Source organism: Carassius gibelio, chromosome A15 (assembly GCF_023724105.1).
Source record: "Carassius gibelio isolate Cgi1373 ecotype wild population from Czech Republic chromosome A15, carGib1.2-hapl.c, whole genome shotgun sequence".
NCBI lineage: Eukaryota > Metazoa > Chordata > Actinopteri > Cypriniformes > Cyprinidae > Carassius > Carassius gibelio.
This window is the reverse complement of record NC_068385.1, coordinates 9457578-9477577: the sequence shown is the minus strand read 5'-3', so window position 1 is coordinate 9477577 and position 20000 is coordinate 9457578. Positions and strand designations below refer to the sequence as shown.

Sequence of the window (20000 nt, the reverse complement as noted above, 5' to 3'; positions counted from 1 at the left end):
TGTAATTTAATTTAAATTTGGGGCCCCAGATCTCACAACCGTATAGAATAATTGGTTTGATGATGCTGTCGAAGATTTTTAGCCATAATTTAATAGGTGGGTTGAATTTGAACAAAGATTTCCTAATAGTGTAATAAGCCCTGCGTGCCTTATCAGTCAGATGTTTTATTGCCAGGTCAAATTGACCAGAAGCTGAGATAGTGAGACCCAAATAATTATAACACGTCACATGATTAAGAAGTGTTCCCCCGATTGCAAAACTATATTTTTTGTCAGTAAGGCGAGGCTTTTTCTGAAAGATGATAATTTTGGATTTCTCCATGTTGATTGGTAAGGCCCAGTCTCTACTGTAATCTTCTAAAACTGAGAGGCTTTGGTGTAGCCCCTCTTCATGAGGTGACAAGAGCAGAAGATCGTCAGCGTACAGGAGACATTTGATTTCTCTGCCCTCGAGGGTCAGACCAGGACAAGGGGACTTCTCAAGTGCTGATGCCAGTTCATTAATATAGATATTAAACAGAGTCGGGCTGAGGCTACAGCCTTGACGCACTCCTCTGTTCTGACTGAAATAATCAGTCCTTCTGTCGTTGATCTTGACACAGCATTTGTTCCCGTTGTATATGTCCTTTATGATGTCATATGTCTTTCCTCCTATTCCGCTTTGAATCAGTTTTAGAAAAAGTCCATTGTGCCATACTGAATCAAAGGCTTTTTTAAAATCAATGAAGCAGCCAAATATTTTTCCTTGTTTTGTTTGATGAACATATTTGTCTATGAGTGTGTGGAGTGTGTAAATATGATTTGAAGTTCTCTGTTTTGGCATAAATCCAATTTGACAATTGTTTAAAATCTTGTGTTCTTGGATGAACTGAATTAATCTGTCATTGATGATGGAGCAGAATAGTTTTCCGAGGTTACTGCTCACTGTGATGCCTCTATAATTATTTGGGTCATACTTCTCACCTTGTTTAAAAATTGGGGTTATAACGTTCTCTTTCCAGATCTCAGGAAAGTGTCCAGATTTTAATAAGAGATTGAATAATGTTAGGATAGCAAGTCTCAGTTTGGGGCTGCTGTGTTTCAGCATTTCATTAGAAATTCCATCTAAGCCACTTGATTTCTTATTTTTGAGGGATTTCATCTTCTCTGTCAGTTCAGGTAATTCTATGGGTTTGTCTAAATGATTGAGCTGGTCTTTTCTCGTGAATTCCAGGTTATTTAGTTGGGAGGTCAGATGTTTTTGGGCGAGGGTTGGTTCGTTTAGAGAATAGAGTTTTCTGAAATGTTCAGTCCAGATCTTTGGGTCATAGATGGGAAGGTGTTTGGCCTCTTTGGATTTATCTAAATTATTCCATAAATCCCAAAAAGAATTTTGATCGATTGCTTCTTCAATTTTGTTTATTTTAATTTTGATGTGGTCAGTTTTCTTCTGTATTAATAGTGACTTGTATAGTTTAAGTGTTTCTTGATATGTGGCTCGTATTTGTTGGTTTGCAGGGTCTCTGTGCTTTTTATTTGATAATGATCTTAATTCTTTTCTTAGTTTTTGGCAATCTTTATCAAACCAAGCATCTTTAGCGGTTTCTTTTTTACATCGGTAATTCTTTCTTTTTCTGAGGGCTTTTCTGACCACTGTAGAAAAGATTTGAGTTAACTGTTTAGTTGCTGAATTGATACTTCTCTTTTCTACACTAAATGTAGTCAGGAGGAATGAGTCGATCATGTTCTCAGTGTGGGTGCAGTGGAGCGCAGCTTCATACTGGGCAGGACTGTCTTTACTCCATATAAATTTGGGGGGGAGTGGATATAATTGAACTTTCTGTTCTGAAGATGGCGGATGATTCCCTGACCTGTTGAGACTGAGGACTATGTGACTGTGGTCTGATAATGGCAGCTGTGGCATCACTGTGAAATAGTTGATCTGACTCTGGTCTAGATCTGTGATGGCGTAATCTACCGTGCTGCTGCCCAGATGTGAGCTGTATGTACATCGGCCCAGAGAGTCACCCTTCATTCTGCCATTCACTATGTACAGGCCCAGGCTTTTGCAGAGCTGCAGGACTTGCTTTCCATGTCTGTTAATCGTGTTGTCATAATTCTGCCGTGTTTTGGTAAAACCTATTTTCTGATGATTAAGTGAACTGTTAATATATTTGTCCCCATCAGAGCTGATGTAGTCCTGTTCCTTCCCCGTTCTGGCGTTCAGATCCCCCATTAATAGAACCGAACCTCTAGACTGGAAGTAATTGATCTCTGATTGTAGGATTGAGAAGATGTCTTCATTATAGTAAGGCGACTCATATGGGGGGATATATGTGGAACACAGGTACAGGTCCTCATCTAAACACAAAATCTCTTTTTGAATTTTTATCCAAATGTGTGTTTTTCCCTTTTTCATGGGCTGAATATACTGCTGCAGATGGTCTTTAAACCAGACTATGATTCCTCCTGAATCTCTTCCGTTCCTAACCTCAGGCTGTTTGATTGAGGGGATGCGCAGCTCTCTGTAGTGTGAAGGGGGGGAGGTTTTACAGTCTAGACGACTCCATGTCTCAAGTAAAATAATTATATCTGAACTATGTACAGCGTTAATAAAATCAGGATTAGTGCTTTTCTCTCCAAAAGCTGAAGAGAACATCCCTTGAATATTATAACTAGTTATTTTAAACGATGACATTGGGAAGTATTGCATTTACCAGAATAATGTATGAATTCATGACCAAATCATGTTTTAAAATATAAATTCATCAATAAAAAATAAAAAAATAAAAAATATAAATATATAAGTGAATGAGTTTTACAATTGTCAAATTTGAAAGTAAACAAGTAGAAATGAGTGAAATAAAAGTAATTAAGAAGTAATGATCATTTTAACTCCAGACACAGTGTAAGTAGTTAAGCTAGTAGGTTGTCACAGATCATTTTGAGCATGTTTTTGATCTGGATAAGGTCTCTGGAGTCTGTTCTAGCTCGTCCTGCTGCTACAGCGGCGTAGCTGTCTGACTGAAGCACTCTTACCCTCTCCTCGTGATCACCGAGCGTCTTCGGAGGGGGACGCAGGGCTGTCTCCTTGATGCTCTTAGCAAACAGTCTCATTCCCTCTCGATGGATGTGGACGTGGTCATATAGATGCTCATGGGTGATGCGCTGATGGTCAGCTATGTGGACATTTGTCATTGAAGCACAGATGCCAGCTATCTTCTCATTGATGGAGTTGATGATGTTTTGTGGCACATCTCTGCGAGGTAGAAGGGTCGAGATGATGATTTTGGCTCTGGGGTAGATCCTGCTAGCTGTTTGCACTACGTTGGTCAGGGCTTTAGTGACATCTATGTTTCTAGCACTGAGGTCGTTTGTCCCGGTGTGGAGAATGATGTGTGACGGTGCACCGAACCCACCGTCTCGCAGCAGTCTCACAGCTGAGTTTGATGTGGGACACCAGAACTTCTTCACAGATCTTCCTGGAAACAGTCGTCTGGGGTCGAGATGATGGCCGTTGGAGTCACAGAGTATCACGATGTTGTCTTGCCTCTTCTGTTCTCTGCTGGTGCTCCTGAATGGTGCAGGTGGAGGACTGCTGCTGGTCTCGTTCCTCTTGAGCTTGTGAGAGGTTGTAGGAGTGAAGGAGCTCTGAGACGGTGAGCTGACACACTGCTGCGGTTGAGTGGTGTTTGTGCTGAGTGTTTGGGTGCTGACACTCTCTCGGTGTTGTCTTGTGTGTAGCTGGTTTCTGGTCTCCTCCAGCAGTCTCTCCAGTGTGTGGCCGTGTTGTTCTCTTCTGACCAGCTCTTCTCTCACTCTCCTCAGCTCCTGGTGCAGCTCTTGATTGTCCTCCTCCAGTTGTTTTACAGCAGAGCAGAGCTGCTGTATTTGTTGCACACTGTGGTGTCTGGTCAGGTTGAGCAGGTGATGGAGGCTGTTGGTGGTTTCCTCTTTAAACAGACAGAAGTGCTGCTCCAGCTCAGCGATGGTATCTCTCAAAGCCTTGATCTTAGGAGACGCAGGAGTGCTGGAGTGAGTTCCTGAGCTGCTGTCAGAGATGGTAACGGAGCTGGTGCTGGACACTGTGTGGCTCTTCATTTCAGGATCTTGTTTTATCTTCTGAACCTGGTGTTTAAGGTTTCTGAAGCTCCTCTGGAATTCACTGAGGCTGGTTTCTGCTCCCTGGACCATGACTGTGCCATTATGGTAAAGATTCACAGTCAGCTTTGTGTCGTTCTCTCCTTCCAGAGTGAGTTGTCTGCCTTTGCTGATGCCTCCTCTTCTGACACATGTCATGTTTGAGCAGAGGACGGTGTGCCAGGATGATGTGTGTTCAGTGAAGAACAGCAGGTTACACAGCACTCGGCTGTTTTCTGCTCCACTGTAGTCAGATAGCAGTATCTCTGGGTTCTCCCTCAGTATAATCTCTTTCATCTTTTTCTTGTCTTTTATAGATTTAACTTCTGCTGGATAGATTATCTCCAACTCCTCTTCATTTTTGAAAAATGCCTCTGCTTTAGTGAGGCCCATGTTGTTCGTAACTGAAATAACTGTCACGGAACCTCAGCTTGGCTAACAGTTAACTGCTACAGTGACTTTATATGTCGTTTTTAGTCGATGTCAATCTTCTTAAGAGGTCTTACCTTGGAAATCTTCTGCCTCTATTGTTCACAAATGAATGTCCAATTAATTAAGTATGATTTGGTTCATGAAAAAATTCATTATCTGGCAAAAATGATGTTGAAATCAGGAGCTGATATTTCTGCTGCCAACTGCCATCGTATCCATGGTAACCTCTATCTCACACACACTCTCAAACTCACATGCTCTCTCTCTCTCTCACACACACACACACACACACACTCACACACTCTCTCTCTCTCTCTCTCTCTCTCTCTCTCTCTCTCTCACACACACACACACACACACACTCTCTCTCTCTCTCTCTCACACACGTACACACACACATGCTCGCTCACTCTCTCTCTCTCACACACACACACTCTCTCTCTCTCTCTCTCTCACACACACACTCTCTCTCTCTCTCTCTCTCTCTCTCACACACACACACACACACACACACACACAGTCTGTATGCACTGTGTTGATGTTCATGAACAGCTTCTCATCACAAAATCAAGCTCTTTCTCTTCTCTGTTTGAATGGACTTCATTTGCGTGGTTATTTTTACACAATATGTTGCAATACAAATATATTCTCTTCATCCAAGTGTTTTTATCGTAACTAACATGTAAACATATACACACTGTTGTCTTAAAAACTTTTAATTATAATAATGTTATATGCAATCTTTTAAATGTGAGAACTGTTTTGGCAGTTAGTATCACATTCATATGAAATCACTATGATTCTCTGCTGAAATCACTGTTTTAATCGATGAAGTGTGTATTTAGTGTAAGTACATGTGAGTCTCACAGATGTTTGTGTAGATTCATTTTTTATATCCATATATCCATGATATCCATACAAAAATATCAGTAACAGAAGACACATCAACAAACAAAAGAAAGAATAAGATAGATAAGAGCTTTACTGTCAGTTTCAGCTCAGTCGTAAACAAAGGACGTCATCGCACGCTGTCACGTGTCTCTCTGTGCTTCGATTGGCTGTTCAGCAGTGTAACTCCGCCCTCAGACAATCCAGCGCGACTGCATCTGTTTTAACCAAGTGTTAAATGCTGTATGTTGAATAAACGTGGAATTACGAAATATTGTGTATGATGTTCTTTGATTTGAAATTATAGTGAAGGTGTTCCGTATGTGCTTGCGCGTGCATATGACGTGTCACATGACGCGCAGTGTCAACACAGCAGCGCGAGAGCGAGCGGACCGGATCTCCGTTAAACATCATCATCACGAGCTGACCGCGAGACACGGTGAGCCTGACATCACACCGACACACCGCTTATCACTGTATGGACACCAGTGTGTGTGTGTGTATGTGAGAGAGTGTGTGTATGTGTGTGTGAGAGAGAGTGTATGTGTGAGAGAGTGTGTGAGAGAGAGTGTGTGTATGTGTGTGTGAGAGAAGAGTGTATGAGTGAGAGAGTGTGTGTGTGTGTGAGAGAGAGAGTGTGTATGTGTGTGTGAGAGAGAGTGTATGTGTGAGAGAGTGTGTGAGAGAGAGTGTGTGTATGTGTGTGTGAGAGAAGAGTGTATGAGTGAGAGAGTGTATGTGTGTGTGAGAGAGTGTGTATGTGTGTGTGAGAGAGAGTGTATGAGTGTGAGAGAGTGTATGAGTGTGTGTGTGTGTGTGTGTGAGAGAGAGAGAGTGTGTTTGTGTGTGTAGAATTGTAAATACAGTTCTACAATATTTTACTGTTTTCTTATGGGTTTTGATTTCAAAGAAAGAATCCTCTTCTGCTCATAAATGGCTGCTTTATTTAATTATTTGATTTGACAGTAATATTGTGGAATATTAAAAGACCTTAATTCTATTTGATTTTTTTTTAAATCGAATTTAGTCTATTTCACATCACTTTTGAACTTTCTGTTCATCTGTGAATCCTGAAAAATAAAATGCATCACAGTTTCCACAAAAAAAAATATTGAGCAGCACAACTGTGTTCAACACTGATAATAATCAGAAATGTGTCTTGAGCAGTAAATCATCATATTATTCTGATTTCTGAAGATCATGTGACACTGAAGACTGGAGGAATGATGCTGAAAATACAGCGGAGCATCACAGAAATACATTACACTTTAACAGAAAACAGATGATTTACATTAGAATAATATGTCACTGTTTTTACTCCTCACACTCGCTGCGCTGGGGTTCTGCTTCAGTTCTCAGGCTGATGACGGTTCCAGGATGCTGGGGTTCTGCTGCGGTCCCGTCCGGTTCTGTCCAGTCCTGGTCCTGATGCTGGCGGTCTGCGGTGGTAACGTGGTCATCCAGAGAGATGCTCAGTTCGACATGACGTATTACGACACGGTCACCAGCGACAACCAGACCATCTACTCCTACAACCACACCGTCTCCAGAAACAAGGCATGAGCGCATCACAGCACTGACCTCTGACCTCTGACCCACCATCTGAAGCACTCTCACTCACACTCTCTCTCTCTCTCTCTCTGTGTGTGTGTGTCAGACGGAGGGTGTGCGTGTGTCCGTGGAGCTGCTGTCCGAGAGCGCTCAGAGTCCGGTTCTGTTCGTGGTCCGGCAGAAACAGGCCGTCCTGTCCTTCCAGGTCCCCCTCATCCTCCGAGGCCTGTGAGTACATCCCATAAAAACAACAACAAAAAATCTAAATAGGAGGTATTTGAAGTGTATGATATGATGTATTTTTATTGATTATGGCAAATTAAATCAATTAAGTGAATAAACCAGTGTTCGTTAAATTAGAAATCACATCTGTCCAAAGCAGCAAAAGCAGTTTGTCAAGGAGCAACATTATTCATAATATACAGAGTCATGTTAGTTCAGTTCTGTGTGTGTGTGTGTGTGTGTGTACAGCTGGGGTCAGATGATAATCAGGTGTCAAGGTAATTTTAGACTCTGATTTGAGGATTTGTTCATTCATGTGTGAACTTTGGTGTCTCAGTTCCTCTTTCCTTCTGTCTTTGTTCAAGCAGTACAGATGAAGCAATAAACATCTGTTTCGTTCTCACACTGTATTTCTCAAAGGGACTGTTCCCTCAAAAATGGGTTAAAATTCTGACATAATTGACATTGTGCTGAGCTTTGAGTTTATTTCTTCTGTTGTTACTGTGAAGCATGTGAACAGTGTCTGGTCCTGTAGTGTAGAAACACATCAGAACTGTGGCAGAAACAGAAATAGATTCACAGTGTTTGGATCAACTCGAGGGAGAGGACATATAGACATCGTTAGAGATTTAAATTAGAAAAGTGTTTTCAACATTAACTGTCATAACTTCATGAGTTAAGACTTCTAGACTTGTAGAAGACGCTGTGTGTGTGTGTGTGTGTCCGCAGGTATCAGAGGAAGTATCCGTACACACAGGTGGGTCGTACGCTGTGTCAGCCGCCCACTAAAGCTCTGGCAGAGACACAGTTCTTCTTCGTGGACGTGTCGACTCTGTCCAGCGCTGGGATCCACTATCAGCTGCGGGTCAGTCGTGTGGACAGCTTCACACTGCAGTGAGTCCAGACTGACCCTCTGACCCTCAGCAGAACGTGTGCTCCGATCTTCAGCCAGGTCACGCTGTTCTCTTCTCTTCACAGGACAGACAAGAAATTCAGCTTCAACGCGACGCCGTCCCAACCACAGGTGCGCACACACACACACACACACACACACACACACACACACACAGACAGACACACACACACACACACACACACACACACAGACAGACACACACAGACAGACAGACAGACACACACACACACACACACACAGACAGACACACACACACACACACACACACGCACGCACACACACACAGACACACACACACACACGCACACAGACAGACACACACACACACACGCACACAGACAGACACACACACACACACACACTGAGGACTGGCGGTTTACCTGTATCTGCTCAGATTCACAGCGCTGATTTCAGATCAGTTTCCTCGGTCACACACACACACACAGACAGACACACACACACACTCACACACACAGACAGACACACACACACGCACACACACACACAGACAGACACACACAGACAGACACACACACACGCACACACACGCACACACACACACAGACACGCACACACTGAGGACTGTATCTGCTCAGATTCACAGCGCTGATTTCAGATCAGTCTCCTCGGTCACACACACACACACACACACACACACACACACACAGACAGACACACACACACACTCACACACACAGACAGACACACACACACGCACACACACACACAGACAGACACACACAGACAGACACACACACACGCACACACACGCACACACACACACAGACACACACACACTGAGGACTGTATCTGCTCAGATTCACAGCGCTGATTTCAGATCAGTTTCCTCGGCCACAGATCAGTGTCAGTGAGTGTGTGCCGCTGCAGAGCTGATCTCAGAGCAGTCACTGATGCACATCCTCTGATCTGCGTCCTGCAGCGTCACACACTCTCTGCACAGGTGTGTGTGTGTGTGTGTGTGAGAGAGAGAGAGAGAGAGCAAACAGGTGTGTGTTTGACATCCTGCTCCTGTAGGAACTGAGTAACAGGTGCAGCTACACTACTGAAGAGAAGCTCGGAGTGTGTTCATGAAATCATCGTTGTGATGTGAGCGGATGGGTCGTGATGAATGAATACAGGGCTAGACACAGCAGTGGCACACTCACAGACACAGAACAACCAAACATTAGAGAATTATTTTCCTTTTCACCGAAAAAAAAGGAGAAAGTGCACTGTATTGCCAGAAAACACAGAGACATTCTTCAAAATATCTTCTTGTGTGTTCCTCTGAAGAAAGAAAGGTTAGATGATGGCAGGAGCACAGCTGAACTCTGGTGACCAGCAGGGGTCACCGTCACACTCAGTAGGAGTGTAATGTGTGTGTGTGTGTGTGTGTGTGTGTGTGTGTGTGTGCAGTTCTTTAAGTATGTGTTTCCTGATGGTGTGGACACAGTGATCGTGAAGGTGAACTCACAGAAGAACTTCCCCTGCTCAGTCATGTCAATACAGGACATCCAGGTGAGAAACACACACACACACACACACACACACAGTCAGTCAGGTGTGTATGTGGTGAGATCTGTCTCTCTCGATCTGTCCAGTGTCCGGTTTATGATCTGGATAATAATGTGGCGTTTATTGGAATGTATCAGACGATGACCACCACAGCTGCCATCACAGTGCAGGTAACACACACACACACACACACACACGTCTATCAGTACAAGGACTTTCCATTGACACAACTGTTTTAAAACCAAGTTGATATAATTTTCTGTCACCGAACCATCCCTGAAGCTGTTATCAGGGGCCGGTCACATAGACGTCTCAGGCTGGTCTTAAAAAGTTAGTCATCTCATTTGTTTTCTTCAAGATTGGTCTTAACTTTTTAAAGTCGGTCAGAAACAGGTAGATTGGGCACTTTGAGTCTGAAGAGTAAGTCTGATAACCTCAAACTAGCTCTAAATGCAGCTGGCTCCATGCATTGATAAAGGTCACATGACTGTAATGATTACTGCTTTTAGCTTTTACCTCACATTCAGTGTCTAATAGTTTAATAAAACTGTTGAAATGTTTATGTATCCATTTGATTGACCCGAGCAGACAGAATCAGTGCACTGTGATTATTATTATTGTGTGTTTCAGAGGAAGGATTTCCCCAGTAACAGTTTCTATGTGGTGGTGGTGGTGAAGACTGAAGACGAGGCATGCGGAGGACCACTGCGATTCTACCCACTCTTACCTGGTTAGTACAACCAATCAGAGCACAGGGTTACTCTACTGCGGCCAATCAGAGCACAGGGTTACTCTACTGCAGCCAATCAGAGCACAGGGTTACTCTGCTGCAGCCAATCAGAGCACTGGGTTACTCTGCTGCAGCCAATCAGAGCACTGGGTTACTCTGCTGCAGCCAATCAGAGCACAGGGTTACTCTACTGCGGCCAATCAGAGCACAGGGTTACTCTACTGCAGCCAATCAGAGCACAGGGTTACTCTGCTGCAGCCAATCAGAGAACAGGGTTACTCTACTGCAGCCAATCAGAGCACAGGGTTACTCTGCTGCAGCCAATCAGAGCACTGGGTTACTCTGCTGCAGCCAATCAGATCAGTGTTATAGTACTGCAGCCAGTCAGAATCCATGTTTGACGTGAGTGTGTGTGTCTCCTCAGATGAGCTGCTAGATGCTGGGAATCGCAGTAAAACTCTGGATGTGATTGTTTCTCCTGCCATTAACTGTGAGCCGCACACTACACATTCCCTCAGTCGTTCCTTCATCCCTCCATCAGTTCATCCGTTCATTCTGTCTGCTCTCTAGCGGAGGTGTATGTGATGGGGATGCTCTTCTGTCTGGGGATCTTCCTGTCCTTCTATCTGCTCACGTTCCTGGTGGCGTGTGTGGAGAGTAAGAGGTACGACACTGCTGCTCTGAACCTGAAACTGATGCCAGTGAATCAATGGTTTTCATGATGACAGCCAATCACATTCTGTCTTTCTCAGGATGAACAGGAAGAGGGAGGGGTTTCTGAACGCTGACGCCTCACCTGCAGAGACAGGTAACTGAGCGTTAGCTGTAATATTATTAATCTGGATCCCAGAGTTATTAATGTCTCAATGTAATGAGTGACTTTATTAAAGTTTTTATTATTTTCTTTTCGGCATTTTTGTGTTTAGCATCTCTCTTGGGTAAGATCTGTGTGTGATTTATGTGCATGCTGTCTCTCAGAGTGTGTGTGTGTGTGTGTGTGTGCAAGATACACTTCCTGCTTGCTCTCAAACTCTCTTCCTGTGCACATCTGTAGTAGTGACATCACTGCTGTAAACTAACCCAGCACTAACACACTCCTGCGCAGAAGTGGATAAAAACATAGTTCTGGGCATGACAGCTTGATTTACACACAGGAGTGATCTCCGTAGAGAGAGTCTGAAATAATAAAGATTATAGTTATGATCAGATCAGTTCTGAGTGGATTTAGTGTAAATGTGGAGTCACTCCTGTAAGTAACTGAACCGTGTGTGATATTCAGTTCTGAAGATTTAGATGAAGCACATCACACACACACACACACACACACACAAGCATCTGTCTAACACTGTGTGTGTTTCAGGAAAGGCTTCAGTGTCTCCGTATGAATACGGTTCATTTGGTGAGTTTGTGAAAGTCTTCAGTCAGATTGATTCTTCTGTGTCAGATGTGTGTAATCTGTCTGTGTTTCTCCAGCTGATAACGGCAGCACACTGAGCTCTGAAGCTGTTACTGACAGTTTAGCGTCGACCGATGGGAACTACGGATGCATGGGTACACACACACTCACACTCACACACACACACACACACTCTCACACACACACACACACACACACACACACACACACACACACACACACACATAAATCATGTGCCCTATTTGCAGAAATATTCCACATGGAAAGTAATGAATGATGTCCCTCAGTCCTGATGCTCTGAATCTGAATCTGATCAGTGTGTGTCGTGTGTGTGTGTGTTCTAGATCGTTCTTTAGAGAGTGTAGCCCGCAGTCGGCAGGAGTCTCTGAGTTCAGTGGAAGAGGACGATTACGACACGCTGGTCGACATCGACTCGGACAAAAACATCGTCCGTACGAAGGTGCTCGAACTACCCCAAACACACATTTATAACCGTGTGTGTGTGTGTGTGTGTGTGTGTGTGTTTACGGTGCTCTGTCCTTCACAGAAGTTCCTGTGCGTCTCGGATCTCTCTCGTAAAGACAAACGCATCCTCAGCAAGAAATACCAGATCTACTTCTGGTGAGTGTCAAACACACGGCTCAGGACAGGAAGTGTGTGTTACCTCCAGTGACCGTGTGTGTGTGTGTGTGTGTGTGTGTGTGTGTGTTCTCTGCAGGAACATCGTTACGATCGCCGTGTTTTACGCTCTTCCTGTCATTCAGCTGGTCATCACCTATCAGACGGTATGGACTCTCTCTGTGTGTGTGTGTGTGTGTGTGTGTGTGTGTGTATACGTCATGCGTGTTCTGTCTCCCTGATGACTGTGATGTGTTTTCTGACAGGTTGTAAATGTCACTGGAAACCAAGACATCTGCTATTATAACTTCCTGTGTGCACACCCTCTTGGAGCTCTAAGGTGTGTGTGTGTGTGTGTGTGCGAGTGTGTGTTTGTGAGAGTGTGTGTGTGTGTGTGTGTATATCAGACATGTTGGAAGTAAATAGTGGGTACAAAACAGTCTAAAGTGGTACGTGTGTGTGTGTGTGTGCTCAGCTCCTTCAATAACATCCTGAGTAACCTGGGCTATGTGCTGCTGGGACTGCTGTTCCTGCTCATCATCCTGCAGAGGGACATCCTTCACAAACGAGCGCTCGAGCGTAACGACAGCACAGCGCTGGTGAGACACACACACACACACACACACACTAGTCTCACATCACTCAGACACAGGCTCTGATCCGCTGTGTGTGTTCAGGAGTGTGGCATCCCCAAACACTTCGGCCTGTATTACGCCATGGGCACGGCTCTGATGATGGAGGGGCTGCTCAGCGCCTGCTACCACGTCTGTCCCAACTACACCAACTTCCAGTTCGGTGAGTGTGTGTGATCTACGTGTCCCGCAGACAGTGTGACCTGGTGACTTGTGATTCACTGGAACTAGGTTATGAATCACGTGGTCAAAACATGCACAGATAAATAGGGAATCCCTGATGCGTGTGTGTGTGTGTGTGTGTTTCAGACACGTCGTTCATGTACATGATTGCTGGACTGTGTATGTTGAAGCTGTATCAGAAGAGACACCCGGACATCAACGCCAGTGCGTACTCCGCTTACGCTTGTCTGGCTGCCGTCATATTCTTCTCTGTGCTGGGGGTGGTGAGAAACACACACACACCTGGATCCAAGTGTTTAAGCTCAGAAATCAGTCTAATCATGTTTACATTTCAGTCTAATCTTATGCAGGTGTGAGGGTTAGTTTAGGGGTCAAAGGTCATAATTGAGACGAGTCTAACCTGTGTGTGTGTGTGTGTGTGTGTGTGTGTGTGTGTGTGTCAGGTGTTTGGTAAGGGTAACACCGTGTTCTGGATCGTTTTCTCTGTCATACACATCCTGGCCACAATGCTGCTGAGCACACAGCTCTACTACATGGGCCGCTGGAGACTCAGTGAGTCACACACACACACACACACACACACACACTTGACATATTCAGCAGTAGAGGCTGATGCTGTGTGTGTTTCAGACTCGGGGATCTTGCGCAGGATGTTGTATGTGATCTACACAGACTGTATTCAGCAGTGCAGTGGACCCATGTACATCGTGAGTACACACACACACACACACACACACACACACACACACGCAGCTGTCTCAGTGAAACTCTGACTGACGTGTGTGTGTAGGATCGGATGGTTCTGCTGGTGATGGGAAACCTTGTGAACTGGTCTCTGTGAGTAACACATCATCATCATCTCACATCTCTCGCAGTCACATGATACGAGCACACGCCTGACCCCTGTGTGTGTGTGTGTGTGTGTGTGCAGGGCGGCGTACGGACTCATCAAACGACCCAATGACTTCGCCTCGTACCTGCTGGCCATCGCCATCTGTAACCTGCTGCTCTACTTCACCTTCTACATCATAATGAAGGTGCTGCTCTCGTGATGACATCATCATCTACTTCCTGTGGCAGGGTTCATCAGATCCGGTCCTGATCTGTGTTCTGACTCATTCAGGAGTGTGTGTGTGTGTGTGTGTGTGTTTGTCCTGTGTGCAGCTGCGCAGCGGAGAGAGGATCCAGTGTCTGGCTCTGGTGTGTGTTCTCTTCACCGCTGTGGTCTGGGGTTTCGCTCTCTTCTTCTTCTTACAGGGGCTCAGCACATGGCAGGTGCGTCTCACACACACACACACACACACACACACAATAGGGAATATATAGTGTATTCACAAGCTCAACTTCCCATTGGTTAGATGAAGTGCCTGAGCAGCGGTCAGTAACTGTTACTTGTGTGCAGTGATGCTGACCAATCTCTGTGTCTCCAGAAAACTCCAGCGGAGTCTCGTGAGCACAACCGTGAGTGTATCCTGCTCTCCTTCTTTGACGATCACGACATCTGGCACTTCCTGTCCTCCATCGCTATGTTCGGATCCTTCCTGGTGAGTCCAGAACATCAGTCAGACTCAAGAACTGAAAATCATGTCAGCTAAACACCCCTCTGTCTCAGGTCCTGCTCACGATGGACGACGACCTCGACACGGTTCAACGAGACAAAATCTACGTCTTCTGATGGACCGATACTAGCCAATCACAGAGCAGCACTGGGGGGTGTCGGCCAATGAGAGGCCTCGCTACCTGAATATGTTTACCTGCCAGTCAGTGGCGGTGTGGGAGGAGCCTCATACAGGAGCTAATGCTGATAGGACAGTGAATGTGTCAGTCAAACTGCCAGAGCTCCGCCCATGTTCATCGCTTCAGACATGCTCTGCACATCTCAATGCATTTCTGTACTGTCCTCTGCGTCTGTGTGCGTCTGTGGCCTTCTGTGATCCGAGCCCAGCTTCACTCATATAAAGATGATTCTGATCTGAGAAAATCAACTTTGCACCGTCTCAAATACAGAGTGGGTTTTACAGAGTACAAATGGAATGATTACCGAATAAAGACTTTTTACGGTTGTTTTCGGTCGTGTAAACCTTGTGCTTTATGATTACCATGGACAGGAAACTTGACATTAATGGAAAACTGATCTATGTTTACATGCACCAAAACAATCTGATTGAGAGGGTGCTGTAGACCTGAGACAACAACATCAACACACAAAAACTGCATCTAAATGCTTGAATCAGACGACTCTTTCAATTAGTTTCAAAAATACAGCAGTCATGATGCATGTTTGCATCCATTTTCCGTGTGTTTATTTATTGCATATGTTTACGTTTCAGGAACAGACGTGGACGAGGTTGGATATTTACTAAATGTTTGCTAAGTGATCTTCTGACATCTGTAGGTGTAGGTTTTCCAGTTAAAATATACAATTACATTCACTGTAGCTGAGGTTCTGAACGCGTGACGGACGCTCTGCGCATGCGCTGAAGTATAAACAGGTAACAAGTGAACATGCGAGTCAGAATCATAGACTGTATGGGTCAGAACGTAATATTTAGAGTTCATATTAACAACTTTACTGTATCTGAACTCGGACTGGGTTACCAAAATTAGAGTATTTTACGGTTATGCGACGTTATAAGCTCGTGGCCACGTTGAACCCGCAACAAACGTGTCGTCCACACACATATTCTGTCATTTAACGTAAACGTTAAATAACGTTTAAATAAAACCGATAATCGATCACACAAAACATCATTAGTGAGGGAAGCGGAGATGACTAGACCTCAAATATGAGCACCGGTGTTGTCTTTTTATATTTATACATAATTCCGATTCATGTAAATCTTTAAGCGACGTGTTATGGACGTCGAGTCGACCACTTATGTATTTAAAAGTTGCTCAATGTGATACCAGGAACACAATTGTACCAATAAATATAGATATGTTTTCTTAGTGTGACAGTTATAAGGTTAATTTATATTTCTTTTTTTATAGTTTGAGGCCAGAAGATCCTTACCTCAGACGAAGCTCCCTGAAGATTCGCGCGCTCCGCTCCTGACAGTTTAACGGTCTTTGTCACGTGATCCATTCGAACATTAAAAACTGACTAACTTTACTATAACGAGAGGGTCATTATAAAAAGGTATAAACTTGTTTTGAATTTATTTTCATTTGTGACTAAAAGGCGATTTTTCTTTAAACAAACTTGTCTTTTTGATATTTCAGTAAGGTGACCAGATTTCTGAAATTAAAACCAAGGGCATTCCCTATAGTTCAGTGATCAAAATATCACTCAAATCTATGGAGTGAGTTTTGGTTCTTTATTACATGCGAGAAAATAAAAGATCTGAGAGAGAAAAAAAAGTTTGAGAGAAAAAGTTATCACACTGATAGCAAAAAAACATTTCATGAGAGAAAAAAGAATATTTGAGAGAAAAAGTTTTCATGCCAATAGCAAAAAATAATAATATTTGAGACTAAAAAAAGTTTTGAGAGAAAGTATTTTCTCATAGAACATAAAAAAATATACATTTGAAATTTTTTAAATTATTTCTGAGAAAAAAAATCTCTCAAAATACTTTTAAAAAAACTCTCAAATATATATTTTTTGCTATCAGTTTGAAAATATTTTCTCTAAAAAAAAAAGTGTTTCTCTCGAAACGCTTTTCTTTGCTCTTGATGCAATTTCTTGCTCTTGTGTCAGGATTTTGCTTTCACTGTGAGAATTGTGTCATGGGCGGGGCCACGTTCCTATTGGCCAGTCGGGTGAGCATCGTCTTGTCTTGGGAGTCGAACTGAATCATTACACCATTGTTCGGTTCACCTGCATAGATGCCGCCTCTGCCTTATGGCTAGTTAAGTTGAGCACGGACACTCCAATGTTTGGGCAAGATGATGACACACAGCTGGCTGAGCAAGTTCAGTATCACTGAAGATTAAACATTAAAAAATAGCACTCATATTCATGAATGAATGTGTATTATATTATTTGCTTGCTAATCGCTAGTAAAGCTAACCAGCCATCATGCTAGGTAAACTTGCAAACTCACCTGATTTATACTATGTTTAAATCATATGCCAAATTAATGTTTTGATTTAGACAGTTTCACGCCTTCACTACTCAGTATAAACCAGGTGAGTTTGCAAGTTTACCTAGCATGATGGCTGGTTAGCTTTACTAGCGATTAGCAAGCAAATAATATAATACACATTCATTCATGAATATGAGTGCTATTTTTTAATGTTTAATCTTCAGTGATACTGAACTTGCTCAGCCAGCTGTGTGTCATCATCTTACCCAAACATTGGAGTGTCCGTGCTCACTGCTCAACTTAACTAGTAGCCATAAGGCAGATACGGCATCTATGCAGGTGAACCGAACAATAGTGTAATGATTCAGTTCGACTCCCAAGACAAGACGATGCTCACCCGACTGGCCAATAGGAACGTGGCCCCGCCCATGACACAATTCTCACAGTGAAAGCAAAATCCTGACACGAGAGCAAGAAATTGCATCAAGAGCAAAGAAAAGCGTTTCGAGAGAAACAATTTTTTTTTTTTAGAGAAAATATTTTCACACTGATAGCAAAAAATATATATTTGAGAGTTTTTTTCAAAGTATTTTCTGAGAGATTTTTTTTCTCAGAAATAATTTAAAAAATTTCAAATGTATATTTTTTTATGTTCTATGAGAAAATACTTTCTCTCAAAACTTTTTTTTAGTCTCAAATATTATTATTTTTTGCTATTGGCATGAAAACTTTTTCTCTCAAATATTCTTTTTTCTCTCATGAAATGTTTTTTTGCTATCAGTGTGATAACTTTTTCTCTCAAACTTTTTTCTCTCTCTCAGATCTTTTATTTTCTCGCATGTAATAAAGAACCAAAACTCACTCCATAGTACAGTACTACTGTATTACAAGCAGTATTACCTTTTTTTTCCCACTTATAGTAAGTATGTGAATTTGAAACCAATAACCGTGAAAATGGAAAATGAGGATGGTCACCCTATATTTCAGATATGCAGGGGCGGATCTACCCCTGCTGCCACCCCAGTTGGCAGTAACGAAAGGTTATGGCCAATTTGAAAATTTAAGAGCGCAAATCTTTTGTGATTCGTGATCCCGCTCCGAACTCCCGAACTGATTCAAATGGTTTGCGATCCCCATAACTGACTCAAATGATTCGCGATCCCGTTACGAACTCCCGAATTGACTCAAATGATTCGCTATCCCCGAACTGATTCAAATGATTTGCGATTGCCAAACTCTAATAATTTACAAAGTATTAATATACTGTAATATCTTTGTTGTTGTGGTTGCTATAAAAACAGACTTAAGCCATCAATAGCCTTTAAAATGGCTTAAAATGCATTATATAAAAAATAATGAGGCAATAATGATTGGTTAATAATAACACTGTTAAAATACATAATGTTGGCAAATACAAAATAAACAATTTATGTACATGTTATTACAAATGCCATGTGATTGCTGCTGTTACACTTACAGGACAATCAAATCCTTGTTTAGGCTACTGACCAAACATTTCATTCAAATATTCACTTCATCTTTCATTTTTGGACACCTTTTTGCTATAGATGACACAGGCTTTATAATTTCTTCAACTAAAAACGTGCATATCACAACCCTTACAGAAATAAACCATGGTTTTATCATAGTAAAACTGCTTAGTTTCCTTTTGCATGATTTCTGAATGCTTGAGACTATAAAATAAATTAGAGTCATAATAAAGTTATAGCCACAGGAAAATGTCGAGAGCTACAATTGTGATTTGTAGATAATACAATTTATTCATTTAGTTTTTTATTTGATTAAAGTTATTCTTCACCCCTATATTAGGGTTTTTTCCATCATCATATTTGAGGAAGGGGGGCACAGCAATAAATCCTGCTTATGGGAATCCTTAAGATGTTGTTATACACGTCTCTGGGAATGTGTGCTCTACTACACACTCACACACACACACACACACACACACACACACACACACACGTGGTGTTTTCAGCTCTTCACTATATTGATGCATGATGTATGCTACACATGTGTACGTCAGCGCGCTATGAGAGGATTTCACCATTTCATTTGATAAAACTATTTGTGCCTATAATGTTTATTTATTTATTATTGTTGTCAGATAATAAAAGCTATGCTTCAGGACCATATTCATATAACATCTAAGGCTAAATGTAGCTCTTGACTGGTTGAGTTAGATGATGATTAACACTAAACTGTAGAAAATCAGTTGAGTCTCCCCAGCTGGAAATGGCTGTTAAAATCTTGTGTTTCTTATAATAAATTGACATATTGATAACACTGAATCTTTTATAATGCTCTTAATGACATGTTGATGCATACTGTATGCATTAGTGAGTGTGTGGTGCTTATGGGGTATGGTCACTTATTCCTTATATGTTTGTAATGTTTGTTATAACTGTTTCAAATGCAAGACATTGATTGCATGAGATTAAGTTTGTAAATGATAGCTGTGTCCTTTTGTAGTGTGCACATATATTTATCATCAAACTGTGACTAAATTTCAAAGTTCTCCACTAAATAAAATACTATCAGTCTCAAACCAATATCATTAAAAAAGTTAACCTCAGTCCTAGGATCCTTGCTGAATTCCTTGCTGAAGTTAACCTCCATCGAGAACATTTATCAGAAGGGCTGTCTGGGCAGGGCAAGAAACATCATCAAGGATGCCTCTCACCCTAACCTAACTGCACATGGTTAAATCTATTTCACTATAAACTGTCTA

At 42.5% G+C, this 20000-nt stretch overlaps 1 protein-coding gene across 5 annotated transcripts; it reads left to right on the top strand.

The window, feature by feature from the left end:
* Positions 1-5642: 5642 nt before the first annotated feature.
* On the top strand, positions 5643-15286 carry LOC128029125 (SID1 transmembrane family member 2). Of its 5 annotated transcripts, XM_052616678.1 has the most exons (28): positions 5645-5915; positions 6792-6996; positions 7097-7218; positions 7942-8106; positions 8191-8236; positions 9545-9646; positions 9730-9813; positions 10274-10373; positions 10798-10863; positions 10944-11037; positions 11126-11181; positions 11300-11311; positions 11734-11772; positions 11847-11924; positions 12135-12250; positions 12338-12411; positions 12509-12575; positions 12675-12748; positions 12884-13007; positions 13086-13203; positions 13350-13486; positions 13667-13775; positions 13854-13930; positions 14014-14060; positions 14155-14260; positions 14388-14498; positions 14654-14767; positions 14836-15286. In XM_052616678.1, the coding sequence occupies exons 1-28, from the start codon at positions 5761-5763 to the stop codon at positions 14896-14898; spliced, it is 2661 nt and encodes an 886-aa protein (XP_052472638.1). In that variant the 5' UTR covers positions 5645-5760; the 3' UTR covers positions 14899-15286. The 5 variants fall into 5 exon arrangements, with proteins under 5 accessions (XP_052472636.1, XP_052472637.1, XP_052472638.1 ...); XM_052616676.1 differs by having other exon boundaries at positions 5643-5915; positions 13667-13930; XM_052616680.1 differs by having other exon boundaries at positions 5645-5878; positions 6799-6996; positions 13667-13930.
* The last annotated feature ends 4714 nt before the right edge of the window (positions 15287-20000 follow it).